Source organism: Buteo buteo, chromosome 1 (assembly GCF_964188355.1).
Source record: "Buteo buteo chromosome 1, bButBut1.hap1.1, whole genome shotgun sequence".
NCBI classification, from domain to species: Eukaryota; Metazoa; Chordata; class Aves; order Accipitriformes; family Accipitridae; genus Buteo; species Buteo buteo.
This window is the reverse complement of record NC_134171.1, coordinates 65,998,379-66,022,440: the sequence shown is the minus strand read 5'-3', so window position 1 is coordinate 66,022,440 and position 24,062 is coordinate 65,998,379. Positions and strand designations below refer to the sequence as shown.

Genomic DNA, 24,062 nt, shown 5'->3' with positions numbered 1-24,062 from the left:
CATTGGTTAGGACAACTTATCCCTGAAATGCACTAAGGCTTTTGATAAAGTGAACGTAAAAGGACAGCCTCTTGAAGCTGCAGGAAGACCCGGCCATGATCCCGGCAGTCCTGCGCTGCCAGGGGAGACAAGAGGAGAGCTCCCTTGTGCTCAGGACAAGGGCAGGACCACAGCACACTCCTGCCAGCTCCTCCCAGAGGCAAGAGGACTCCAGGCTTCCTTGTGGCAGGGCTCATTTCTACAGAAACGACTTCTGGAAATGCAGACCTTTTGTTGATATTTATTTACTGTCCATTTTCGGAAGCCTCAAAACCACAAGAAGGTACTTTACAAAGGGGGTACTGCTACATGCATGCAGACCTGTTCCTCCATCCTGAAATTATGTGGAAAAGGGAGCTAATTCTTTCCTGTAAGCACAAGTATTTTGGGATACCATCCTTCTCTTTGCCACTCCCACGGGTTTGTCAGAGATAGGGCGAGGGATGCGAGAGGGGACCAGAGGGCTAAGGCACACTATTAGATATGAGGACGGCAGGACGCTGCTGTCATGCAACAGGAAATCTTTGGGTAGAGAAGGGTGTCATCTTACTGCATACACTAATGCCATGGATGCTGCCTTCACTGTTACTGTCACCTGCAAAATTGCAATTTCAAAACTGCAGCTCCTGACAAGGAAAAAATGCTTGCAAACAGTTAATTATCCCTTTTGTGTTCTCTTGACAGATTTCTAAGTTGCTGGGCCCATCCTGTAGTTTGGCTGAGAAAAAGCACAAGTCACCTCCCCCATGAAGGATGCCCTACTTTGGTACCAAATCCTGCTCTTAGATATTCACTGAGACCAGCAACGGTTGCAGGCAAATACCCAAATGCAAAATTTGTCTTATGTTCCACATTCAGCCACTTAGTCCCTCCTTAAACAGAAGTGATTCCTCCCCATGTAAGCTCTCAGACTCAGAACCATGCCCAAGCAATCCGAGTGACCCAGTACAGCTGTCCACCCCCACCCATCGGAATGACAAAAAGCAACCAGTCAAGGAGTCCTCAGTGTGAGTGACATCCCTCCACCACCGAAGAAAGGCAGAGCTGTTTCCAACCACGCCTGGTCATTTTGCCACCCCAACTGTTTCTGGCTTACAAGGCTTAAACCGAGCAAGACCCTAAGTAATACAGTTCGAGTGCTAAGGGCTTCTGTGTGCGTGAGTGCATGGCAAGGAGGAGGACCAAAGCAGCGACGACTTAAAAAGTGAACTTGCAGCACTGAAGGCAGTGGCTTCCCCCGCTTCTCAGGACAGCAGCTGGCTGAGAAATGCAAGAGGGTGGGGTTGGAAAGCAGGCAAGGCAGACCACTTTGCTGTTTTTATTGTAACATAACGCTTTTCGGTGCTGCTGAGGTTGTTGCTACTTGCCATCTGAGGAACAAAGACACCAAAGATTGCATCCATGCTTGGAAAAACATTTCTCTGACATGTCTTCTGGGCACACAACTGTTGCAGACTGTGGGATGTTGCATAATAACCTCTGGAGGCAGATTTCCTTCTTGTCGGCACTTCTTCATGTGTGATTATTGTCCTGCTGGTTATTCGTAATAGAAATGTTTATAGACCATCAATACATTAGGCCATTCAGGCAATTCATTGCACTTCATTGTTTGAAAGGAAGGTGCCATCAACGCTGAGGCTTTCCTCCATCTCTTCTTTTTCAAGGCAGCAAAGCGCTACCCTAAAAATGCAGTTCAAAGTTTTTCCAGTGTAACCAGATCCCTTCCACCTTGATTTATTTTCCCTTGCAGGTGCTTTGTATCCAATGATTCAACAAGTTAGACTGTTTCTGAGGCTTCAAAAGTGCAAAAAAGTTCAAGGTATTTGACCACCTTGAGCACCAGTTAAGGCGTATTTGTTTCCAGTCTCAGCCACTGTAAACCCTGTCTAGCGTAGTGTACCAGTTCGGTCATGCTACTGTTCAGTGCCAGAGTGCACGTCGCTGTGCTGAGTTCAGCAAAAAACTCTGGAAAAAGGGGAGGGAGAAAGAAAACATTTGGTTGGTTTCACAAAACAGGCACATCCGACAGGCTAGGGGGCAGTGAGGAGCGACAACAGCAGCACACTGACAGTTGGCAAGTCCCATTAAACATTGTTCATGCAGAGAGGTCAGCAATAGTAGAAGGCTGGGAAATGTAATAAGTGCACGAGGCACAGCACGCAAGAGGAAAATCACACTCACACACGCCTACACACACTGAACCGCCTCCCCAGGTGCTGGCTTTAAAAGGACATCGAGACTCCATGGTAGGTGGGCAAAAGTTTGGGTGTTCATACCCCAGTTACTGCTGTGTGCTTCCCCCAGATTTTAAACAGGCCAAATTTGAGTGTCTTTCTGAGTGATGCCGGGAAGCACACACAGCCGTCATCAGACTGGTCCCTTTCCTTCATCCATCCTCAAACCTTGGAGACATCATGATTTCTCAGCTGAACAGGTTTAAAAATTTATAGAGCTTGCCAGGCTATACAGCTCAGATTTGGGTTGCCTTTAGCTGGGCATGTCAGGCAGATTTCACAGAGTCCTCCTACCCTGCCACCAGCTTGAGGCACCACGCTCCTCCTCCCACATGGGCAGGAGAAGGCTCTTGCAGCATATCTGAATCTGCTGGGAGATGCCGGCAGGCTGCATGCCCTGCTCTGTGCTGGCAATCATCTGTGCAGGTGACAGTGAGTTACAGGAAATTATCACACCTATTCCTTTCCAGTCACCTTTCCAAGATATTCCTGCATGACCTGCCTTCTAGTGACATGGGCTCGTCCCAGTCCCTCGGTCCCTCCAGCCTTGATCGTGTTGCCAGGTACCTTTTCAGAAACCGCCCGTTCTCAGCTCTCCTTATTTACACACAAAGATTGAACCTGGAGGCTGAAGATTTCTGCTTGGCTGTGCAAGGAACTCTTCAGCAGCAGAGAGCACAACACTTTCATTCTAATACTTTCCAATTCAGAAGCAGAGAACACATTTCCCCTGATTTCCCTCCTTTTGTGTACAAAATGGGTATCCATTCCCTCCACAGGAAACAGAAGAGCTGTAAGCAGGGACAAGGAGTCTGAACACCCTGCCTGGGCAACCAGAAGATAATCTGATCTGGGACCACAGTACTTTGTGAAAGGAGAGTGACTTCACATGCACACGTGCAACCTCAGCTTGTCCTTGCTGTGGGAAATCAGAGGCTGAAGACAACCTCTTACAGCCTCATGATCCACGGTGCTACTCTGCATTACAGTGAGGAGCTGGGTCCTGTGCTGGAAGCAACTGGTTGCGGACCCGCCAGAAAGCACTTCAGCTCTGCACAAGTGACTTGGACATAGTTAGAACTAACTGCTTTCCACTAACTTATGACTTCCCTGTTTAAGAGAACTCGATAACTGAAGGCCACTGCTCTTTCCTCTTCTTATGCCCTATGAATTGCACAAAAGAATCAAGGATATGGCCTTTTTTTTAGTTTTAGGTACTCACTCTCCGCACCTCTTAGCATCTGTACATTACACTGAATATCAACAAGTTCCAGTTCTGAAATTCCTCCACCATCCTGAACAGTGACAACAACTGCTAAGCCTACATGAGTATTTACTCTTCTGCACAGATCTACTCCCTAAGGAGTATTTACTACCCCGGTCATCATTCCCCTACATCAAAACAGCAACACATAGCAGGTTCTGAATTTAGTCTTGATTGATGCAAGATTGTGCTCAGGCTGCCCTCCCACAGGTTTTCCTCCAGGACTCATTCCTCTGGCTTACCAGCAGCATCCACTGCTCCTTCTATGTGACAGTCTTTTCTCAGCCTTTAGAGGCTAGAATCCAAAATACTACACATGAATTGCTGCTGTGAGCACAGATTTGCTCAGAGGACAGCCAACAACTGGAGTTACTTTATTCAAAGGTGACTTGCAAAGCCTTTTGAATTTCAGCAACTGCCTCATTAGTGTGACTATTTTTACAGCCTTCCAACAATTCAGCCAGGCACATCGTGTTTATTTTCTTTCGCAAGTTTGCCAACAGATCATGGCAAAACTTCCCTTTGCCCACAGTAGCTCACAAAACTTTGTGTTTTACGGAAAATGACACTGCAAATGCCACATGGGATGGCAGGTTACAGACTGAACTGCATCTGCTCTAGGGCTTTTGCTTATCCACCACTGCTTGTACCACAGGACAACACAACATTTTTAACTACAAAACTGTAAAATAAAAAAAAGTAGGAGCAATTTTAGAAATGCTGCTTGGCAAGGACTCCAATTGAAGTGCTGCTCAGCTTCTCTGTTATGGAGAGAAGCCAGCTTCACCGTTTTCAAGACAAAAATACCTGGAAGTTTGACAAACAAACTGAAACACAAGGGTACAGGCCAAAAAGATGTTTTTAAAGAAAACGGACCAATTCAGAAAAACTAAGCGCCCCAAAGGGAAAAACAAACAGAAAAAAACAACCCTTATGCTTCTTGTGTTACCATGGAGCGAGCTGGCTGGTTTCCTGCACTTGATACCCTCATGCCTTAGCTCTTAGACATTTGAGGATGCCAAGACAACCTTTTAATTGGAACACTCATCATTATATCACCACCAAGTATCTCTGCCAATAACCTGCCAATAAGCCATAGCTGTCTATTTCGACATTTTTACTGCTTTGTTCTTTAGGTATGGTGTTTGCTACACTGAGTGTTAGGATTTAAGCAAGTACATACACATAAACACAACACATAAGAAAGAAAAGCCAGAGGGCAAAAACTTACCCTTATTCTTCCTGACCAGTGCATCAGCCCGTTCCCAAATATCATACGCATAGAGGATATAGGAAGTAATGTTGACGTAGGAAGAGGTGATGCTTGGGATATTATAAGGGACAGTGACTGAAGAGCCAATGCTGTTGCCGCTGCAGTTGCTAGCATTCGATCCTGGCTGAGAACTCACAGAACCAGCAGGAGAGGCCATTGGAGAAAGAGAAGGCATGCCTGTGCTTCTGCAGGAGAAAGAAACACCACCACAAACATTTCATTTCAGAGTTGAAAGTCTTGCCACAAGACTGGCTTATGCCAGGAGCTATCCAGTATCATCTAGGCCTGCAGCATAGAGTGTTAAAAACTGAGATGCATTCAGCTGCATAACAGGTAATTGTCCTCTGAGTGCAAGGCCAAGGTTTTTGAATTGATTTGCGACTCTAAGGACTCCTCTTGACAAAAGAAAATGTGGGACCAGACATCAGAAAGGGCCACCCATCCACCTTCCAAAATCTACACCTCCTCGTGCAAGCCTTCACCAGATTCTCTAAGTGTTTTTTGCTAAAGACTTCCATTTCAGGCGTGCTGAAGCTCCCCACCTACAGAGGCTGGAGCTTTCTGACAGCTAGTCAAAGCAGCCAGGTCAGCCTACACACACTTATTTATAGACCTAGGGAAGCTAAACGCAGTCAGCTGCCCGCCTTCCAGACACAGGCTGGCTTCATCACATCGCTTCACCCCCACCACTTCAACCAACCTCATTTCAGTCACTGGTATGAGCGAGCTTCCACCACTGCTCTTGGGAGACCATTTAATTCCCAATAACCTACACTGTCCAAGGTGGCAGAAAAATAACTGGAATTTCAGCATCACTACTGAAGACCAAACCACCTTCTCTCAACTGCAAAGTTTAAAAGGGACAGATGTGGAGCTGGATAGCTATCTGCCAAATGCAATTACCACAGGATAGAGAAAAAGTCTTACTCATTGTCATTAAAACACAGCACCAGTCTGCCAGGCATTGGGCCAAACACTGTTATGGGACATCTTGCCTTTTACTTTTGCTGCCACATACGCAGCAACACTGCTGCAGATACATAGAAAGGACAAAATGCTCAATAACTCACAAATTAGAAAATTAGTTTCTTTTTCTTAATTGGTGACTGAGGTAAAGAGAAAAATATTAAAGTATCACCTCAAAGTTATGCTACCACAGGCTGAAGGCATAATCCTACTGGACAGTGGCCAGGGAGATGGGGATGGTACCCTCTTAAGTCTGAAACGATCTCTAGATGAGAGCGACAGAACAGAACAAAGATGACAACAACAGGGACTCTGAAATAGCATAGTGATGCTACCTTCCTTGCTCCTCTGGCCTGTTTCTCTGGTGGAGAACTGCTCTGCCTGATACACAGTAACTCTGGACCTCATAACAAAAAAAACCCCAACCTTTCCAATGAGAAAAGACAGGAAAGAGAGAGCAGAAACCTACTCATGCCCCCTAACAATATGATTTCAGGTGGTACGAAAGAGCGAGTGGTGAGGCACTCAAACGCAGCCTGCAACTCAAATACCCTGGATACTATTTTCACTCACACCCTTATAGACACATCACAACATATATCTTTTTAAATCTTACCTTGCAACACATGGAGAAGGTGCTTGTGTTACTCTGGAAGAACTCTGCAGTAAGGAACAGAACTCTTGTTAGGTATGGGCTATTCAGCCAACATCAGTAACTACTGCAGCCAGCCAGCTGGCAGCTTAGTAATACGCATGCCCTACCTTGAAGTGGTCATTCAGGATCCTGGAATACTTTATTGCAGTGTCTTTTTTGTAACGAAACATTGCCATGTGCAGAATGGACTGGCAGCGCATGCTGTGAACAGAAACACAACCAAGAGTAAGAGTTCACGCTCACCGCTGCCTGCTCAGCAGTCATCAGCCTTGTGGGATGGAGGCAGGCACACATCAGCTGTATTGCAAAGTCAAGAAAGCTCAGAATTTCTCCTCCTGCTCATCTTAAAGAAAGACTCTGTAAAAAAATCACAAGGGGGAAAAAAAACCCCAACAAAAAAACCAACCAAACAAGGAAGGGCCATGTCTGGTCTTTTACATAAAACAGGTGCCCAACCTCTTATAGGTGCCACAGGCTGAGTAAGCCTCTGTCCAGAAGTGCCTCAGCTACGTTCAACTACAGCTTCAGTTACACAGCTCAAGCACGGACAGCCAAATCGCATTCTTTCACCTTAGGTGAGAGCCCTTATGTGCTCTCAAGTTACCAGCAGATCAAATTTTAGAGCCTGTGCCTTCCACATGTAGTCCCTTGTGATATCCCAGCTCACTTTAGAGATGTTCCTGTTCATTCTGGTTTTGATATTGTGGGGTTTTTTTCCTTGCAGAACTCTGATTCCCATTTAACTCATTCTTTTGCCCCTGAAAGTAACGGGTCTTTCACTCTATCAAGTCTAAAAACAGAATATGAAGGTGCAGAACAACAGTTACGCACCATAACACAGCAAAGATTTTTTCTTGTGAAGATGCTGAGGAGTCCGTAAAGGATTTCAATGTCATGGCGAATCTAAGGAAACAAACAGAATCTTGTCAGTCATCAGGGCTCTGAAGTCCTACTGTTTATGAAAAACCAGTGCATGCCGTTATCTCAAGCACTGGTCCAAAAGTCAAGAAACCTGCCCCGAGTTCTTAGTCCTGGCACCAAGTGCTTTGTATGATCTTGAGCAGAGGACTGTCTCCAAATGCCTTGTTTTCCACGCAGCAGGAACAGATGTGGCCCCTTATGCGACTCGCTCTCCTCTTACACTGATTAATGGGCAACATCCCTACAAGTAGATGCCCCCCGTGGGCCACCTACAGGCCTGAGGCCCAGAAGAGGTGCCCCCACCACTGACTACAACACTAATTCAAGTGTTTCTGGACAAGACAGACATCTCAGTGGAAATGTTTCTTTTGGCAAAGAACAAATAAGCAAACCTCCTTTTTGAAAACAAAGCAACAGTAGCATCTTGGAAATGCAGTCCCTCAAGACCAAAAAGCAAACAATGTCATTTAAAAAGTTTGAAGTCTACCACAAAAAAAACTCTGACAGCTCTTTCAGCTCTAAGGTCAGAAGTCAAATCAGCTCTCGAAAACTCACATAACCTGTAATTTCCATATGAATAAACCGATACCTGTCTCTCTTCTATCCAGTACATGGTTCCTTGGATTGCACTGCCTGCATATGTCATAATGTCTACGATCTACATGCATCTACTATGGCTGTGAAACTAAACAGGGAACGTTGCTAAAAGAAACCCCAATAAAGTGCACTGGTACAAAGACACATGGGAGAAACCAGTAAAATCTGCCTTCAATCAAGCTGCAAGAGCTTTGGGGCACAAACCGCTCTTCCACGTGCTAGATTGTTGCTTTGATTTTTTTTAACTGACATACTATTGAGCTCACATGCAAAAGCAACTTCAGTTCTGGATAAAGTAAAAACTCCTTCCTGTCCTCGATTATCTGAACCAGTGTCCTCTGGTGTACCTCAACTGCAAAGCTCAAATGCTGAGGAGGACATGGTGCCTACTTCTTCTGATAAGCAATGCTGAAACACATTTCAAAGGATTTGTCTCTGGTGCCTCTGGATGGTCTGTCTGATGCTTGTACAGCAACCCAAACTCTGCTCCATGGTGGGAATCCAGAGCTGCCACAGTTGCAAACAAGCAATGCAACTAACCCTTCCCCTCCAAACATGCTGCCTAACCATCATGCTTTGAAAACCACTTACTTGAGGAGATCTATGGTGCCCCTGAATATGCTGTAAGCTGATTTTGGTGCTGGTGCATCCGATTCCAAGGCGATCCCATACTCAATGAAGGAAAGGGCAGCATCTAGGTACTGAAAGGCCTTTCCAGTCTTGTCGGTCTATTGGGAAGAAAATTCTAATTTTTAGACTAAGACAAAAACTGCTTCTCTCAAGTGTACCTGAATTCCCTTTTTTTCCCCTAGTTAGGCAGGATTTGAAGAAAGAAAAAGATGCAAGTCAGGCCTCCAGGTGATAATTAAAGGATTCTCAGCAGAACCCCTAATGTGGTCCCAGTCATCAGCTTTGTGGGCTCTGGCTATTCGTATCTCTTCCTCTTGCTCAACATTTTCCTTAAGTAATTTATTACCTTCACATTTTTGGATATTATTGTCTCATCTTGGGGGCCTGCTTTGGGAGAGGCAGATGGGGCCTTCCCACTGCAGTATTCCCTCACTTCATTTTCACAGGTAAATGGCAAGTAGCAAATGTACATTATCTGACTGAGCCATAATTAGCAAAAAAATAGGTTCATTCATGCATGCTGTTAAACTGCACATAGTGGAGAAAGCTAGTTACATCTGCAAAGGGCACTTCCAAGTCTTGTCCACCAACACAGGATCCTGACGTTTCAGAGTAAACTGTCTTAAAACTATCTTCCAAGGACTTTGTGATAGCTCTGCAAAGCAAACAGGCCTGCTAACCTCAGACAACATCAGTTCTGAATCCTATTCTCTAGGCACATTCTCTAGATGTGTTTACAACAAAGGGAAATGCCTGAACATTTGGCAAATAAAGACAGCCTCCCCACATATGACTTGAACATGCTCCATGTAGGGAGTATGGAAGTAACGTTAGCCAGCGAATCTTATTCACGTGCATGCAAGTATCAGGTCTGAATGCAAGAGCTGGTTAACATTTCTAGCACAGGGCCATGACTTACCATTGCATCAGCTTTGTGCTTCAGCCTCTTGGCCACTTCTATGTAGTATTCTATCGGATGCTGCCTGAATTGGGGACAGAAAGAGGAAAAACAGAAAACAGAGAAAAAGAGTAGGATAAATTTTACCTTCTTATCTACAGGATGCTATGAGTCCGAACATCCTGTTTTGGTAAGCTTGTTACAGCCTTATCAAACACACGTTACAGTTATGATAGTCACTAAATGAATGTTGTCTGCATGTTCAGAAATACATAGCAGTTGAATGGACAGATAAAATGAATTGATTTCTTAAAAAATGTATGTTAGAATAACACTGAAAACTTACATTTCTAAGTAGAAAAAACACTGGAGGTTAGGCTACTATGAGGCCAAGTTTACTTCTTTGCTCCCATGGAAAGATAGTAGTTACGTGATGCCCTATCATTCCTCAAGTACAATACCAGCAATACATTTCTGATTGAAGCATACAGTAAACTCTGCAGTATGACACACTCAGACCAAAAGAGCTTGCATTCAAGTTATCTGCTTACAAGAGATATGGTGTGCAACGCTTCTACAGAGCTGGGTCTCAGTCAACACATAAATGATGATAAATTTGGACTGCACACATTTCTGCGCATTGGGATAATCTATTCACCATGGAAATGGCATACAGCCACCTGTGCGCTAACAAAAGGAGCAAGTAGAGTCATACCCTCTCAGAAAAAGTCAGTTGCCTGCCCAGCACCCTGTCACAGAGGAGTTTGCCACTTGTCAAGAATCAGACAAATCAAAACCCATTACTTGTAGGCAGGCACAAGACACCTCCTCTCAGAGTTCAAAAGTACTTAATTTCTAGAGTAGCTTCCCTCAAACCAAGAACTGTTGTAATGAGACCTTTGCTTTGTGGTGGGTGGGCTAAGTCCCAGACACAAGAAGGCAGTACAGGGCAGGTCTCAGACATCTCTCTCTCTCTTTCCTCCCCAAAGAAGTGATCAAGAAGCAGAAGCCTGGGTGGCTGCAGGGCCAGCCTTGTCTGGTGTATTCAGAAAGTACAGGTGATGGGTGTAAAACAAAAACTTACTTTTCAAATGTGAGTTGAGGTCCCCTTGGCTTGGAGGCACCATTTGGCAAAGAAGGCACTGGGAAAGGATTTGTGACATCCCCTGGAGATCCCTGAAAAAAACACAGAGTGGAGATAAAGCTGGTTAGAGAGATGTCTAAATCAATTCCAAAGCTTGGCTTTCCTAAATTTCAAGAGAAAATGTTTATTTGTCCCAGGCATAATCTATTCTCCAGGCTCTCCAGCTCTTCTTACTTTCTTCCCCAGTACCCCTTTCAATAATGGAAATGGAAACTTGGCATCCTACCTGACTGCTAGCAAGGCTTAATACCATTCAAACTTCTCCCAAGCATGGAGAAATTAAGTAGCAGGTTTCCTTGCACAATGGCTAAAATAGCAGTAAGGCTGCAAGCAGCACGTTTTTCACGGCCACTAGCCAAGGCAGAAGGGGTAATATCCATTCACACTTATTTCCAGCTTAACCACATGGAAATTGCTGATTCTCCACTACTAACTACATTATCAGGAAAAAGCAAGCAGTTAGAAGCCAGCTAATACAGCATGCACAGTCTAGCTTAACACACACAGCAACATCCTAGATCACACACACAGAGCCATGAGTAAGCAGCAATATAATTGAATTTTATAACCTCAAAATGCAAAGATCCAGCTGCAAGGATCATCAACAATTTTGTAAGCAAGCTATAAAACCTTATACCTAGGTCACGGTCAAAACCACAGGTTGCTTGTTTCTTATTTTTAAGCAATCCACTCTTTCTTTCTGTAAACACACTTATTTTTACACCAATATTGTACTTGCAGTTGCCTACAGTCAGAAGCAGTTACTACCATAAACACGATTCTCTTGCCTTTGTTTTTCACATGGTCACCCCTTCTCACTATGTTTCACTGGTAAGATTAAAACAGATGATGGAAAGTCAGCAGAGAAGTTACAACACAGGCTTTTGAGCTAGCAACATAAGGTCACAGATAGCCATTAAAGGGGTAAAAATGCTTCAAAGAGCTTTCTCTGGTGGCTTGTTTATCTTCCTTCCTTTTTAATATCCTCAGAGCATGTTTCTCAAGAGAATCACACAGCACCCATGGGTTGCAGGAAACATCCTGCCAGTTATAATGGATACCTACTTTGATGCCCTTTGAGAGCTCAGCGGGATTTCTCTCCACTTTCTTGTGCTTGGAGAACAAAGGATCCTTGTGGTTGCTCTCGTCCCTGGCAGTGTTATCCACGACAGGCAGCTCGCTGCTCTCACTTTTGGGTCTCTTTTGGGCCATCTTGGTTGACTTTGGTGGAGGATGTACAGGAGACATGGGTGGCAGCGGTGGGGGTAGCAGGAGATCTTTCTTCTGGGTTTCAAGTGAAGTTTTTGATGCTCTGGAGATGGGAAGCAAATTCAGCAATTGGGATGAATATGGTGTACATATAAGGTAGGGATTTTTTTAAAAACATAGTTATATCATGTGCCAGTTCTCTTTAAATTTCTCTGGAAGTGTGAAATGAGTTGTTAACATAAAGAATCCAACAAAAGCAAAACAAAACTTCAGGGACTTCACTGGCATTAGATAACACATCTTAAGCCGCCAACAACACACAAACAAGTTGGTTTTCAAGTAGGAATAACCTTCAGGACTTATCATTGGAGTAAATGCTTGCAACCAGAATACGAGGATGTTGCAAAAAAAAGGCATCCCTCCAACACAGCCCCTTTTCACTGAAAGAGGAAGAGAGGCAATCACAGCAACTAAAATCCCTGGCACAAATCACCCAACAAGGCAAATGAACTGCAGCACTACCTCTCTTTCCCAATTATGGTAGAAGATATCTTCTATGGTCAGAGATACTCACCTAGACATTTGATCCCGTATGTGCTTTGACAGAATTCAACTGAGTCATTCCTTGCCAGGACTCACCAGCTCAACTAGACAACACTATAAAGTTGAGAGGATTCCAGTGATAGAGACTTAAAATGCTGTGCTTTTAAATGGCAGAGACTATCACATTTAATAGGATGGTGGCACATCAGATTTCTGATCATTTGAAGTTAGGATTACCAGGGAACTCTGGCAGCTGTAAGCAGCACCAAATAGCTCTAAACCTTGTTTCACTACTGCTCATTTACATCATTTTTATTCAGCTTCTCAAAGTTTCCAGGAAAACACAGAGCAGTGAATCCCAACTCATGGACTGCCTTATCAGAACAGGAGGAAATGAAGTTAAACCCAGTGAGAAGACTGAAGTGTAACATTGCACATCTTGCTTCGTTCTGCTGTGCGTGCGACAGTCCTCTCCCCTCTTCCACAACCCACTTTTCCCGTGGCACAGTCCCTACTCACTGCACACATGCTCCCCAGCTTCACTACAGCTGACGCTCCAGAGAGGACTGTTTGACGCAGAGCTCAGCGGCATCCCCTGACCTGATCCAGAGCCCTCTCTCCCCAAAAACGCATCCTATTCTTCCCACTCTGAAAGCCAGAACATGGCTAAAAGGGGTGCTCGTTTTCACTGAGAAAAAGGGAGGAATGAACCACAGAAGTAATGCCCTTCCATTATTACCACAGCTGAAATATCCCTTCACCCAACTAAATGTTAGCCCTAACGCCTAAGTGCTTTCAGAGTACTTCAATGTTTTCTCTGCAGAAAAGCAGTTTACTCATATTGTCAGGACACAAACCTCAATGCTACATACCAATGCAAGTCAATACCTCAAATTCAAGCCACAATCAAGCAGGAATTGAATGCAGTAGCCCAGAACTGACACAGGAGCCTCCCCTCTCAGGAACACCGCCCATTTGAAGACATGCTCTTGGAAGCGTTTGCTCTAGCAAAGACCTAGCCAAAATGCTGGCAGTACACTGGTATGCAAATTATGGGGTAAGTTTCAGCAGATCTACCAGAAACACTGCAAATGCTATAGTGGAATACATGAGAAATTCCTGGCCATAAAGGCCATCTGAAATTCTAGAAAGACCGCAATTCAAAAGGCACACTGGTTGCGTCCCCATTAGGTCACATACAAAAAAGACAAAAACAAGATGATGATTTTAGTGGAGAACGCAAATGCTCCCTACCCACCTATACATACAAATCTGTTTTCTGGACTGGGCTTTGCACATTTCACCTCTATGCAAATCTGGGCTAGTCAAAGTAAAAAGCCTACTGGCACTGCGGCATCTTGGTTTGGTTAGAGAAAGGGGGAGCTGCATATCCACGTGCTTCTGGAGCATCCCAGCTCAGCAGCCTCCCATGGCAGCAAGGTGAGAAAACAGAGCTCTGCAATATCCATCACATTCACCTCTGCATTCTCAGCTGGGAGAAGACAAGTTCCACCTAGCACAGACACTGCATGCACCAGCCGCTAAGTGCTGTTCAAAGTCTGTAACCGATGACAGCAAAAGCAGCTGAGGGAGTAGAGAGTATCAGCATTAACATCTGACTTTTTTCTTTCATCAGGACCTGTCCAATTACGAAAACAGCAATGATCACCGAGTCAAAATTTATGGACATACAGTTGCATTTAGTACAATATCCTTTCCCAAGAGGCTGCCAGAACTTGCTCTGCTGTGGACGTGATTGCTCAATCATGGGAATAAGACTCACGACTTCGGGGCCACCCTTTCAGCTATTTCACCTGTTTGCAGCAGGAGCCTGAGCAAGCAACTCAAATTTGTCTGCATCTCAATTTCCCCATGTGCAAAACACGTTCACATCATCTTCTCACCTTACAAAGACTCAGAGCTTTAAATGCATGTGAAGTACTATGAATCTGCTAAAAAGCTTTCTGCTGCTTCCCATGCAGTGAGACCACGAACTTCCCCAAAACAAGTATGACAGTAGAACCCAGAATGAGGAAAACATGCGCAAAGAAAAAGAAGTTCGTAAGAATCATTGAATGGTTTGGGTTAGAAGGGACCTTTAAAGATCATCTAGTCCAACTCCCTTTTTAAAAGCATTTTAAGGCTAGTTCCATTTCTCATGAAAGCAGAAATAATTGATACTTGAACTCTCAAGTCTTACTCACCTAGAGTCATAGAAGAGTTTTGGTTGGAAGGGACCTTTAAAGATCATCTAGTACAACCCCCCTGCAATGAGCAGAGACATTGTCAACCAGATGGCAAGTTCTCTTGCCATCCCCTGAAACACCTAAGCCATCGTGCAGAACAAGCATATGCTACTCCCCACAGAACAGCTGCCACCTCCCAGATCACCTGGGCAATTGTCTGCTGAGAGATTACCACCACTGTAGTTTAGAGAAGGGGAAATGGCTCCTACATCCCAGCGTGCAATCTACCACACTGTTTGCAACTCAAACAACGTCTAATTTTTTTGCACAAATTTGTTTCCTGCATCTGGTCTGAAAGAGAGCAGTGCAAATGGTTGCCTACCAGCTTAGAAGGAAAAGTAGTACGGGCACAACTGGCAATTAAATTTCTTGCAGCATAAACAGATTCTTTGAGCTACATGTAGTATATGGATCAGAGCATGCAGCAACATAAGCTGCAGGATGGACAAGTTTGTGTTTAAAATGGTGAAGTCTTCATTCCCATCTCAACTGTTCGAAATCAGGACAAATGCCACAACATTCAACGCTTTTGCAGCAGTGTAAACCAGGTATAGGAGGATGATCAGCCACGGAAACGTCAGCTTATGCTTGAATGATTAGAACCATAATCCTCAGCGTTAAGGGAGAGGAAGATAAGTGACACCCAAGTATCACTTCACATCTGCAACAAATAAAAAGGCGAATAAATTACACTCCCATAGCCACATGGTTGGTTCCAGGATGTAAAGACAGATTGCAGCAGATTAAGTTTCAGAAGGCACACGATGTTATAAGCAAACTCAGAAGTATAAGGACAGGAGATACAGTTCCTCGCCTTAACCTTTTTAAAAAAAGACTTAGTTTTATGCATGTCTGCCATCCCACCACTGTACACTCACTTCAATTTATTGGAGTCTTTGTTAGCTGAAGGCTGCAATGATTTTCTTTCTTTTTCTGATTTCATTTTCTTCCTATCAATCTCCTTCTCCACTTCCCTCTAACAGGAAGAAAAAAAAAAAAATCACTCACGTTTCGAAAGTTGGTGCAAAGTACAGACCAATACAGCTAAGTTTGATTCTGGTTAAAAAAAGAAAAGGATAAGATATTAGAACTGACAAAGCATAAACCCAAAACACAGCGGATATAGATTTCAGGCTCGCTGACAAGTATTCTAAAATGACATTTTACCTACGTTTGCTTGGATAGATTAATTATTTTGTAGTGATGGGGATGGAACTGCTAAACCTCTTGTTGCTAATAGTAATCAAAATTAAGGCATCTCCACTGCTGAAAATAAGCATTCCATCTGTTCTAGATGGGCTTTTTTTTCCTACTCAGTACGAATTATACAGAAATGTATTCAGATTCCTCCTGGCAAAGTCATGAACTGCAAGCAATTGTGTTTTGTGGTATGCCTTATCAAAGGGAAGGAAAAAAATGCATTCACAGGAGAGTTAGATCCCTCCGATTCCTCAGATGTGCAGGGGTTTTTGGTTTTATGAAGAAGAATCTGATACAGCTGAAATTTTAAACAGGCAGTTAAAATCACTGCCATTGTCCTCCAGAAGAACAGGAACCATTAAGGCGGAGAGGTAATAAATAATACTTTTTAACTGCACTCCATAGGTCTTACAATACAAAGCGTGCAAATCATCAGCTCACCTGAATGAAAAACTTTAGAATAATTTGCTACAAGCCAAGAAAATGTAAAAGAAACTGCACTTATCAGTCAGTGTTACCCACAGTGTGCCTGGTGGCAGCCAAAAGCATTCCAGGACTTTCTGTCTCTCTCCCAAGAGTACATGCAGGTTTATGTCACTGTGATGGAGCTCAGTAGATTGTGCTCGGCAGAGTCGACCTCTGGCAGTGTGCTCAGGGCAAGGCTCCAGCACCTAGATCAAGTTCTTAAACTGTTTCTCAAGTTGAGCTCCACACTGCCGCAAACGATGTCTGACAGCTGTACCTGACCTAGCTGGCTGTTACGAAGCCTGAGCCTCCAAGGACACTGATGCATGCTGACATAATGCAGACAGCAAGGCTCTGAGGAGGGGTTTCCTGCAATCAGACACTCAGGCTGCAAGGGAAGACATGTCTAATATCAAATAGCTCCTCTTTGGGGTCTTTGAGATAACAGGAGAAGCAACAGATTTGCTGCCTGTTTACCCTCTTCCACTGCTCAGCAAGAGGGGGACTGCTGTGGTCTCTCCGGTTTCTTCACCCTTTCCCTGCTCTTCTGAATTCTCCCCCACAACTATGGGAAGTTCAGAAAATGACAAGACTAACTGAAACCCACACGGGAGCCAAGGTTGTTCACCCACATGTGCTAAGCCACCTGCTCTGTGAGGAGGACCAAGAAGGTATACAGGCACTGAAATATCCACAGTGAATACCCATTCACCACAAGGCCTGCAACCAACCCTGTGCAGCTGAACCAGCTGGCTAGAAGTATATTCACAGCCCCCTTTGGGACTTAGCTTTCCAAAAAACACTTGTGAGCAACTACCATCTCAGTTAAATAAAGGGCTGTCTTGTAATTCAAAGCAAAGCAACTATTCTAGCTGAAGGACTCTGGACACATGCATCTTTTAAGCACTAGCATCGCTGCTAGCACCTCAGCAGCTCCAGGGGAAACCAAAGAAGTTTTCTACATATTTAGCCAACCGCTGAGATCCAAAGCAGGGTTTAGCGACACTTGTTACTCTCGGTGAACCTGGTTCAGTTAAAAGTCTGCATTTATGGAAAAGCAAAAACATGGGGCTGCTGCCATCATCCCTAGTAATAACACAATTCACACCTGCAGAATTTGTTCCTCTTTGTGTAAGCAAGCAATCACAACTGTTTCATGGAAATGAATGACTCCACACAGGAAAAGACTACGCTACGCAGCCTAAGGCTGCATGGCTAAAGGCAGCAGAAGGTCCACGCATAGACAAAACCAAAAACCACCACAGACCAGGGCAGCCTGTGTCAGTTCTCCCCACAAAGTGCAGGCAAGGTGCTCTCCCACAACAGACATTAAATGGATAGTGTAGATGACTGCACAGTCTGGGAGGTGCTTCAGATACCATGCTGCATTTAAAGGGGTTGCAGGGGGAGGGGGCACCACAGCCCTACAAAGCTCTGCTTGGTTGAAAGCCAGGGAAACCCACAAATGCTACCAGGGGGCTGGCCAACCACATGCTGACACAGCCTGCTGCTGAAAGCTCCTCCAATATAGGAGGGCTGGGGTTTTGTTGTCTGAGAAAACTAGTATTTCAAGAAAATACAGCAGAAAATGTTTTCAAATACCAAAGCGTTTGTTAGCTCACGAGGCTTTTCATTTGCTCAGCAGGGCATTTGTGACCAACAAGAAACCTCTATGAACGGCTTTGATACACATTCCCTTTAGAAGTTTGATAACACCTTTAAAGGAGGAGCGCAAGGGATCTACTCCCAACTTAGGAGCAGAAATGAACTCTCCGCATGGGTTTTTCAAACACCACCTTGGTCCTTGTACAAACCCACCTCCACCTCTTACCTTCCTCTTCTGAAGGGACTTGTCAAGAGTATCCGTGATTTTTCTCTCCAAGTCCTGCTTCCTTGCACCAGGGGGTTCCTTGGCTTCTGCTCTCTTCTGGTGACTGCCTTTCCCAGGGGGCTGGGGGACTCTTGACAGCAGAGGGAGATCTATTTTCACCATGAGGGACTGAGGGGCAGGGGAGTCCCTCACTGGCGAGAGCAACTTCTTCCCCCTGATAGGCAAGGGAAGTTTCTCCTTGTGAAAATCCTCTCTGGCCACGATGGCAGGCCTGTGGCCGCTAGTCCTGGTGGGGCTTGTGCCCTGGCCTTGAGGAAGGGGACTGAGAGCGAGATGCTCCTGGACACTGCCAAGCAAAACATCTCTCATGACCTTGGGGTCCAAGAAGGGTTTGGCATTGGCCTGGTGGGAGCTCTTGTGCTTTCTGTTCTCAGGGGGCTCTTGCAGTGCCGGGGTCAGGTCTTTTCTGTCACTGGATTTTGGCTTCCCTTTCGTTTTGACTTTTGGCTTGTCTCTGGAAGACTGGTCTCTGACCTCAAAAGGACCAGGGTCACTCTCCACCTTCAGGCCTCCTTTGGGCCCCTCGTGGACAAGGCCCTTGCTGGGCCCTTTGATGCCCACAGTCTGCCTGGGTGAGGGCCCCTCGGCCCGCACAGGAGACTTCTGGCAGTTGCGTTTGGTCAGAAGATGAGCGTCCTGAGGAGCCCTGGCCGCTCGGCCAGAGCTCTTGTGATGAGGCTCCCTCGGCTCGGCACGCTGGTGGGAGGAATTGCTGCTGACAGCCTGCCCCTGCTCCTTGCCCTCTTCACATCCATCCCCATGGGCAATTTCGCTGAGACTCTCTGTTGGCACTGCTGGTGGGTTCACCTTGGTTAGCCAGTTGTCAAGCTGCCACTTATTAGAAGTCGGTGGGTCAGGCTGCACACAAAAAGAGAAAGGAAGGATGCAAGACTTTATGATGCCTTTATGGGCTATTTTCATCCTAGCATGGCTTACCAGAGCCCAGTAAAATTTCCCCTTGATGTTAAAAGAGCTTGAAAGTGAAAGACCATGTGTCAGTGGTGATGCTTTAGCGTGTGCACATTGACAATTCAGAAACACAGACCTCATCTTCGCACAGGATCAGTCAAACGTATTGCACAGCACTCCTGGATCTCTGCTAGCCTTACCTGTTGCTCAGCAAGAGACCAGTCTACATGAAAGCTTCATCTTGGTTTGCCACTAACCAACACCGTTGTGCAATCAGACAACATATAAAAAAAGCAGCAGTCGTAGAAATGGATTAGGTGCTGTCCTCGCAACACTTTTGGAAAGTTAGTTGCACACAGCACTACTTTCAAAACAGATGAGCAGCTGTGCCAGCTAACACATCTCATTGAAGTCTGACAGGTAGGCTGTCAGGCTCCTGTGGTTTAGCCAAAAGCAAACCATTTACCAAAATAAGTTGTATGGCTAGCATGTCAAGTCCGGCCTCTTCTGAGTCCTCTGCCTACACAACCCAACACTCGCTTCCCTCTGGGTCAAGCAAGGCGTGAGCAACGACTGAAGTCTGAAGGCCCCTGGCATCACGGTCAAATAACATAACGTGGTTGCTACAAGCTCTGCCTAATCTAACAGCGGTCTGACAAATTACGAGAAAAGCAAACCCAACTAATGCTAAAAGAGACAACAGAAGCTGCAAATCTGAGGCATTATTCTCTGGGGCCCATTCTGAAAACACCATGTATGTGGCAACACCACTCAAATGGGTAACTCATTATCTGGGCACCATCAGAGCACAGCTAAACTCCCGCACTCACTGATTCTCCCCAGTTACCACTCTCACTTCTGAGAAGAGCCACAACCCTTCCCCGAAAAGAGAAAGCCCAGTACGTGAAATGTTTTCCGAGACTAATGAATCCCTTCTGCCATGATTTTCTTCTCTATCCAGACTCAACTCACTGTAGAACATGCAGATAAATAAGACATGTCTTCAACTGTGTTTAAGTCAGTCCATCTAGAATCCTGGTTTAAAAAACAGTGCTTGGTTTTACCATGGGTTTGGAAGTAAAATTAAACCACGAATTCCATTAGGCTTTTCAGATAACACAAATCTGCTTTATTTTCATCAGAATTTTAACTTACTAGCCACTGAAGAACATTTGGTTTTTGGTCAAACACTGTAAAAACATGGCTAAAAGACTTAGTAAACTTTGGTTTATAATGTACGTAGCTATCAGACAGTGGCATACTCTGATCCTTTTCTAGCACTTCTACCATCGGTTATCTTGTTTGTGATCTACACCATCATACAGGTTTTCATTAGGTTTCCAAAACCAAAGGATAGTAAGAGATTTTTTTTAAAAAAAAATAATAAAAAAAAAAATAATAAAGGAACTACTGCCTATAGGTCTTAAAGTCTGTTCTTTTGCATGCGAAGAACTGACTATAAACAAATGGGCCATGTGCACTAACTTACTCCTTGAGCACCATGGATGAATAGTTTGCTGAATAAAAAAGGATAAAATGGTCAATGGCAAATAGTTAGGACTTCACTAGAGCGAGAAGGATCTTACAATCTAGTATTTTCAGGACAAACCAGGCAGGCTTTGGTAAAAGAGGAGAAGTATAACATCTGTCCTTCCAAAGACACCCACATTGCAGAGGGCAAAGTCTGTAACTGAACTGCTAGAGGGTGAAGTGTAGTAGATGTGAGATGAAAAGATACACCTTCTCAAAGCTTGTTTTCTGCACATAAAATTCTCCCTGTTCATGTGCTTCTAAGGTAAAAGAAAGGAAAACTAGGGCTGGAGGAGGGGGCGGGGAATAAATTACACGGTTTCTGTGTTTTGTGAGAGTACCTCAAAACTGGCAGCAGATTGGTTTACATCAGCTGTGGTCCACAGGATATAACTATGTACTTCCCACTGGCCCAAGAATGTTTTGCAAGCTGGAGGAACTGTTTGAAACCATGGGACATGAGCACTTCTGCAGCAGATTTTCAAAAAATGCATGGTCTCAATTATGAAACTTTAAGGCGCTAAGTTCTGGTTGTCTGCTTTTCCCAGTAAAAGCCTCAGAAATGCCAGTGCAGCACTATCTGAGCCCAATTCAACAGAAGCAAGTCTAAGCACATTCCAGCCCTTCCTGCAGGTCTCATCACTTCAGCTGTGATCTGGGAGAAGCTGAATCTGTCACTCACACGCAGGAGCTGCAGGGAGGCAGTGGCTCCTCTTAATGTATCAGGAAACTGGTCTCACCCCGAAGCAACCCATAGCCTTGGCACCCAGGAAAGCTGCACGGGCAGACATGGGCCCCAAACACCCCAGACAAGCTGTGCTTCTCATCTGCACCTTGCTTGTGTCTCACCCGTGAAGGCACTAATTCCTCCAGGAGTGCTAGACAATGATGCCAAAGGAGAAGGGGGGAACACTTCGAGGTTAGGCACGTAGACGTCTAATTATGCTGTTACTAAGGGTTATTTAATTGACAAACTCTAGAAGGGAAACAAAGGGCAAGATAAGCCTGATGATGCAGCAAAGGTGTCAAGGGGACACCTGAACAACGACAGTATTTCAGGTCTCCTGTCCTGAATGCATTCAGACAGCAGAGAGTCTGAGGCAAGAGGCTGCGTTAAGCAGCCTCTACATTTTATTGGCATTCACCTCAGGTGCTGACGCTCTCGGAGGGTCGTTTGCTTCACTGTCACTCGAGTTGCTCTCCGTCTCTGAGTCTGAAGAGCTGTCTGAGTCACTGGTGCTCCCTGACTCCGAGCTGCTGGAATGTGCTGATGCCACACTCTTGGGCTGGGACTGTAGGGCACTGCAAGGCCACCATGAGATAAAATTAGAAAGCAGCATGGGTGAAGGTTACTTACTTATTATATTGACATGGCAGGATTCAAAAATAAAACTGAAACCCTGTGTTTTGGCACTGAGAGGGGAGGGGAGAAGGCCAAAGGAATACATTGCCATAGTCAAAAGATAAAGCACTGGAATAAAAAACCTCTGGAAATAATAAAACCTTCAACTCCAACCCAGTCGGACAAATACGTAAGCAGGACATCACTGCTCCAGTATGAAGCTGCATTTAGCCAACCGAAGTTTAAAAAATAACCCAAACTAACGAGTGTTTTTCTGAAAGCCCCAACCCTCAACGGAAAAATTTCCAATAAAGGCTAACAAGACAGAAACATACATTCCAGGATGGTTTCTCTTTTTTGTGTTCTCCCCCTTAAGTTTTTACTTCTTCATCTGTGTTACTTGGTCAAGGTGCTGTAACTGTTTCATTAACGGTCATGTCAATCAGTAGCATTTTTTGCAACACCCTCCCCTACTCAAAAGTGTTTTCCTCTAGCACTGACAATGGGAGTGGATGGAACTGAGGGAGAACTGTGACTTTTATGCACACCTTCTTTTTGTTTTGAAATGGGCTTACAAAATGTTGATTTGGTTTTTTTTGCTTTGAAAACTGTTTCCCACATTAGTATCAACACATTTGTATGATCTGGAGGCAAGCTCCTTGCTTATCCAGAGTGATACTGTGAGAACCCTCTATTTCAAGAGCTTGCAGAGACACAGATCACACCAAGAACTGACGTGCCCTTCTGCCAGTCTGACTTTGTAGACCATTACCCTGTGCTTGAAGAATATAGATATCAAGCCAAAAACATATGTCGGTGCTCTCCTATAGGAAAAATTCTGGGCTTCTCCACCTTTCTTCCTCTAATGCTGGCGTGTGGCTCTTCAGTCTACCTTGAATACTGCTTCTGACTAACAACACATGGCAGGAACTGCTTGCAGTCAGCTGCCTTATCAGTAGGAGCTGAAATAGCCTCCATGAGCCTACCTAACCCTTTTCTGTTCTTCATCCACTTGGCTTTTTTGGGCTTCCTTCTAAACTAAAACTGGACTCACACCTCACTTGTCACTACTACAACTGAAAATCCCATTAGATCCAGTGTGATCTACATATACACTGGTGGAGAGGAAGAGGAGAAAAGAAGGGAACAGTTGGGGAAATCAGTTCTGGTTCACAGACAAAATCCAGCATGTCTGGATTATTACTTTCTAATCGGAGCTTTCCGTAAAACTCCACACAACTAAAGGCGATTTTCAACAGCAGCTTCAGGCAGCTAGAAACCAACACCTGTATCTACAAGAGAAACCAGGAACCCTTACCCATCTTCTACCCCATTAGTTTTGTTTTTCCTCCTTATTTGGTCTAGCTAGTAGTTTGGGAACAAACCTGTACCTTGGAGGAGCAAGTGAAGAAGGTGGCTTTTCAACAACCTGTTTTGTTCACAAAAACAAAGAGGAGAGGGGGAGGAAAGGTTAGCTTAAGGAACTCGGAACAACACAACAAGTTGTGATGATTTAAAGGGAAGTCTGTGTGCCTAGTGTATAAAACATCTAAAACTGACTTGGTCGTCACCACTCTCTTCACTATCACTGAGCTGCAGGTCGGCCTGGAGCATTCTGAAAGACAACCAGAAGACAAATCTCAGCCAAGGCAGACACATTTTCAAGCAGCAGACACTGAGAAAGACTTAGTTTGCACTTGCCAAAACAAACAAACCTCCCACATCCTTTTTGAACATTTAGCATGCTCAATCTGCTAAACCTTGTCATTACCTGAATGAATGATAAAATGATAACACACAATCTAGGGATTTAACTGTGCTTTCCAACTGATCTCAGGACACTTTGCAATGGAGGTCAGTATCCTTGGCTGCCATCTACAGACAACAAAGACAAAGTTCCGTGAGCGGAATTCTAAACGAAGGTTACCTAGCACACTAACACAGCCAACAAAGGTTACCTAGCACACTAACACAGCAGGGCAGGGTGGAAGAAGTCTGATCCTTGTACAGCAAGAGACTAGCATGCTACTAGACTGCACTGGCTCCCCAAGGGGCAGAAAGCATCAACTTTGCACCAGAAGCTGTGCATGTTCACTCTCTCTGCGA

At 44.7% G+C, this 24,062-nt stretch overlaps 1 protein-coding gene across 1 annotated transcript; it reads right to left on the bottom strand.

The window, feature by feature from the left end:
• Positions 1 to 1,376: 1,376 nt before the first annotated feature.
• On the bottom strand, positions 1,377 to 23,700 carry LOC142036625 (AF4/FMR2 family member 1-like). Its single transcript, XM_075039995.1, has 15 exons — positions 23,672 to 23,700; positions 23,517 to 23,571; positions 23,348 to 23,385; positions 21,760 to 21,916; positions 18,116 to 19,033; positions 15,498 to 15,595; positions 11,687 to 11,933; positions 10,562 to 10,653; positions 9,499 to 9,562; positions 8,541 to 8,677; positions 7,263 to 7,334; positions 6,539 to 6,632; positions 6,393 to 6,436; positions 4,769 to 4,995; positions 1,377 to 2,004 (listed from the first exon to the last, which is right to left on the bottom strand). The coding sequence occupies exons 1-15, from the start codon at positions 23,698 to 23,700 to the stop codon at positions 1,883 to 1,885; spliced, it is 2,394 nt and encodes a 797-aa protein (XP_074896096.1). The 3' UTR covers positions 1,377 to 1,882.
• Positions 23,701 to 24,062: the final 362 nt, after the last annotated feature.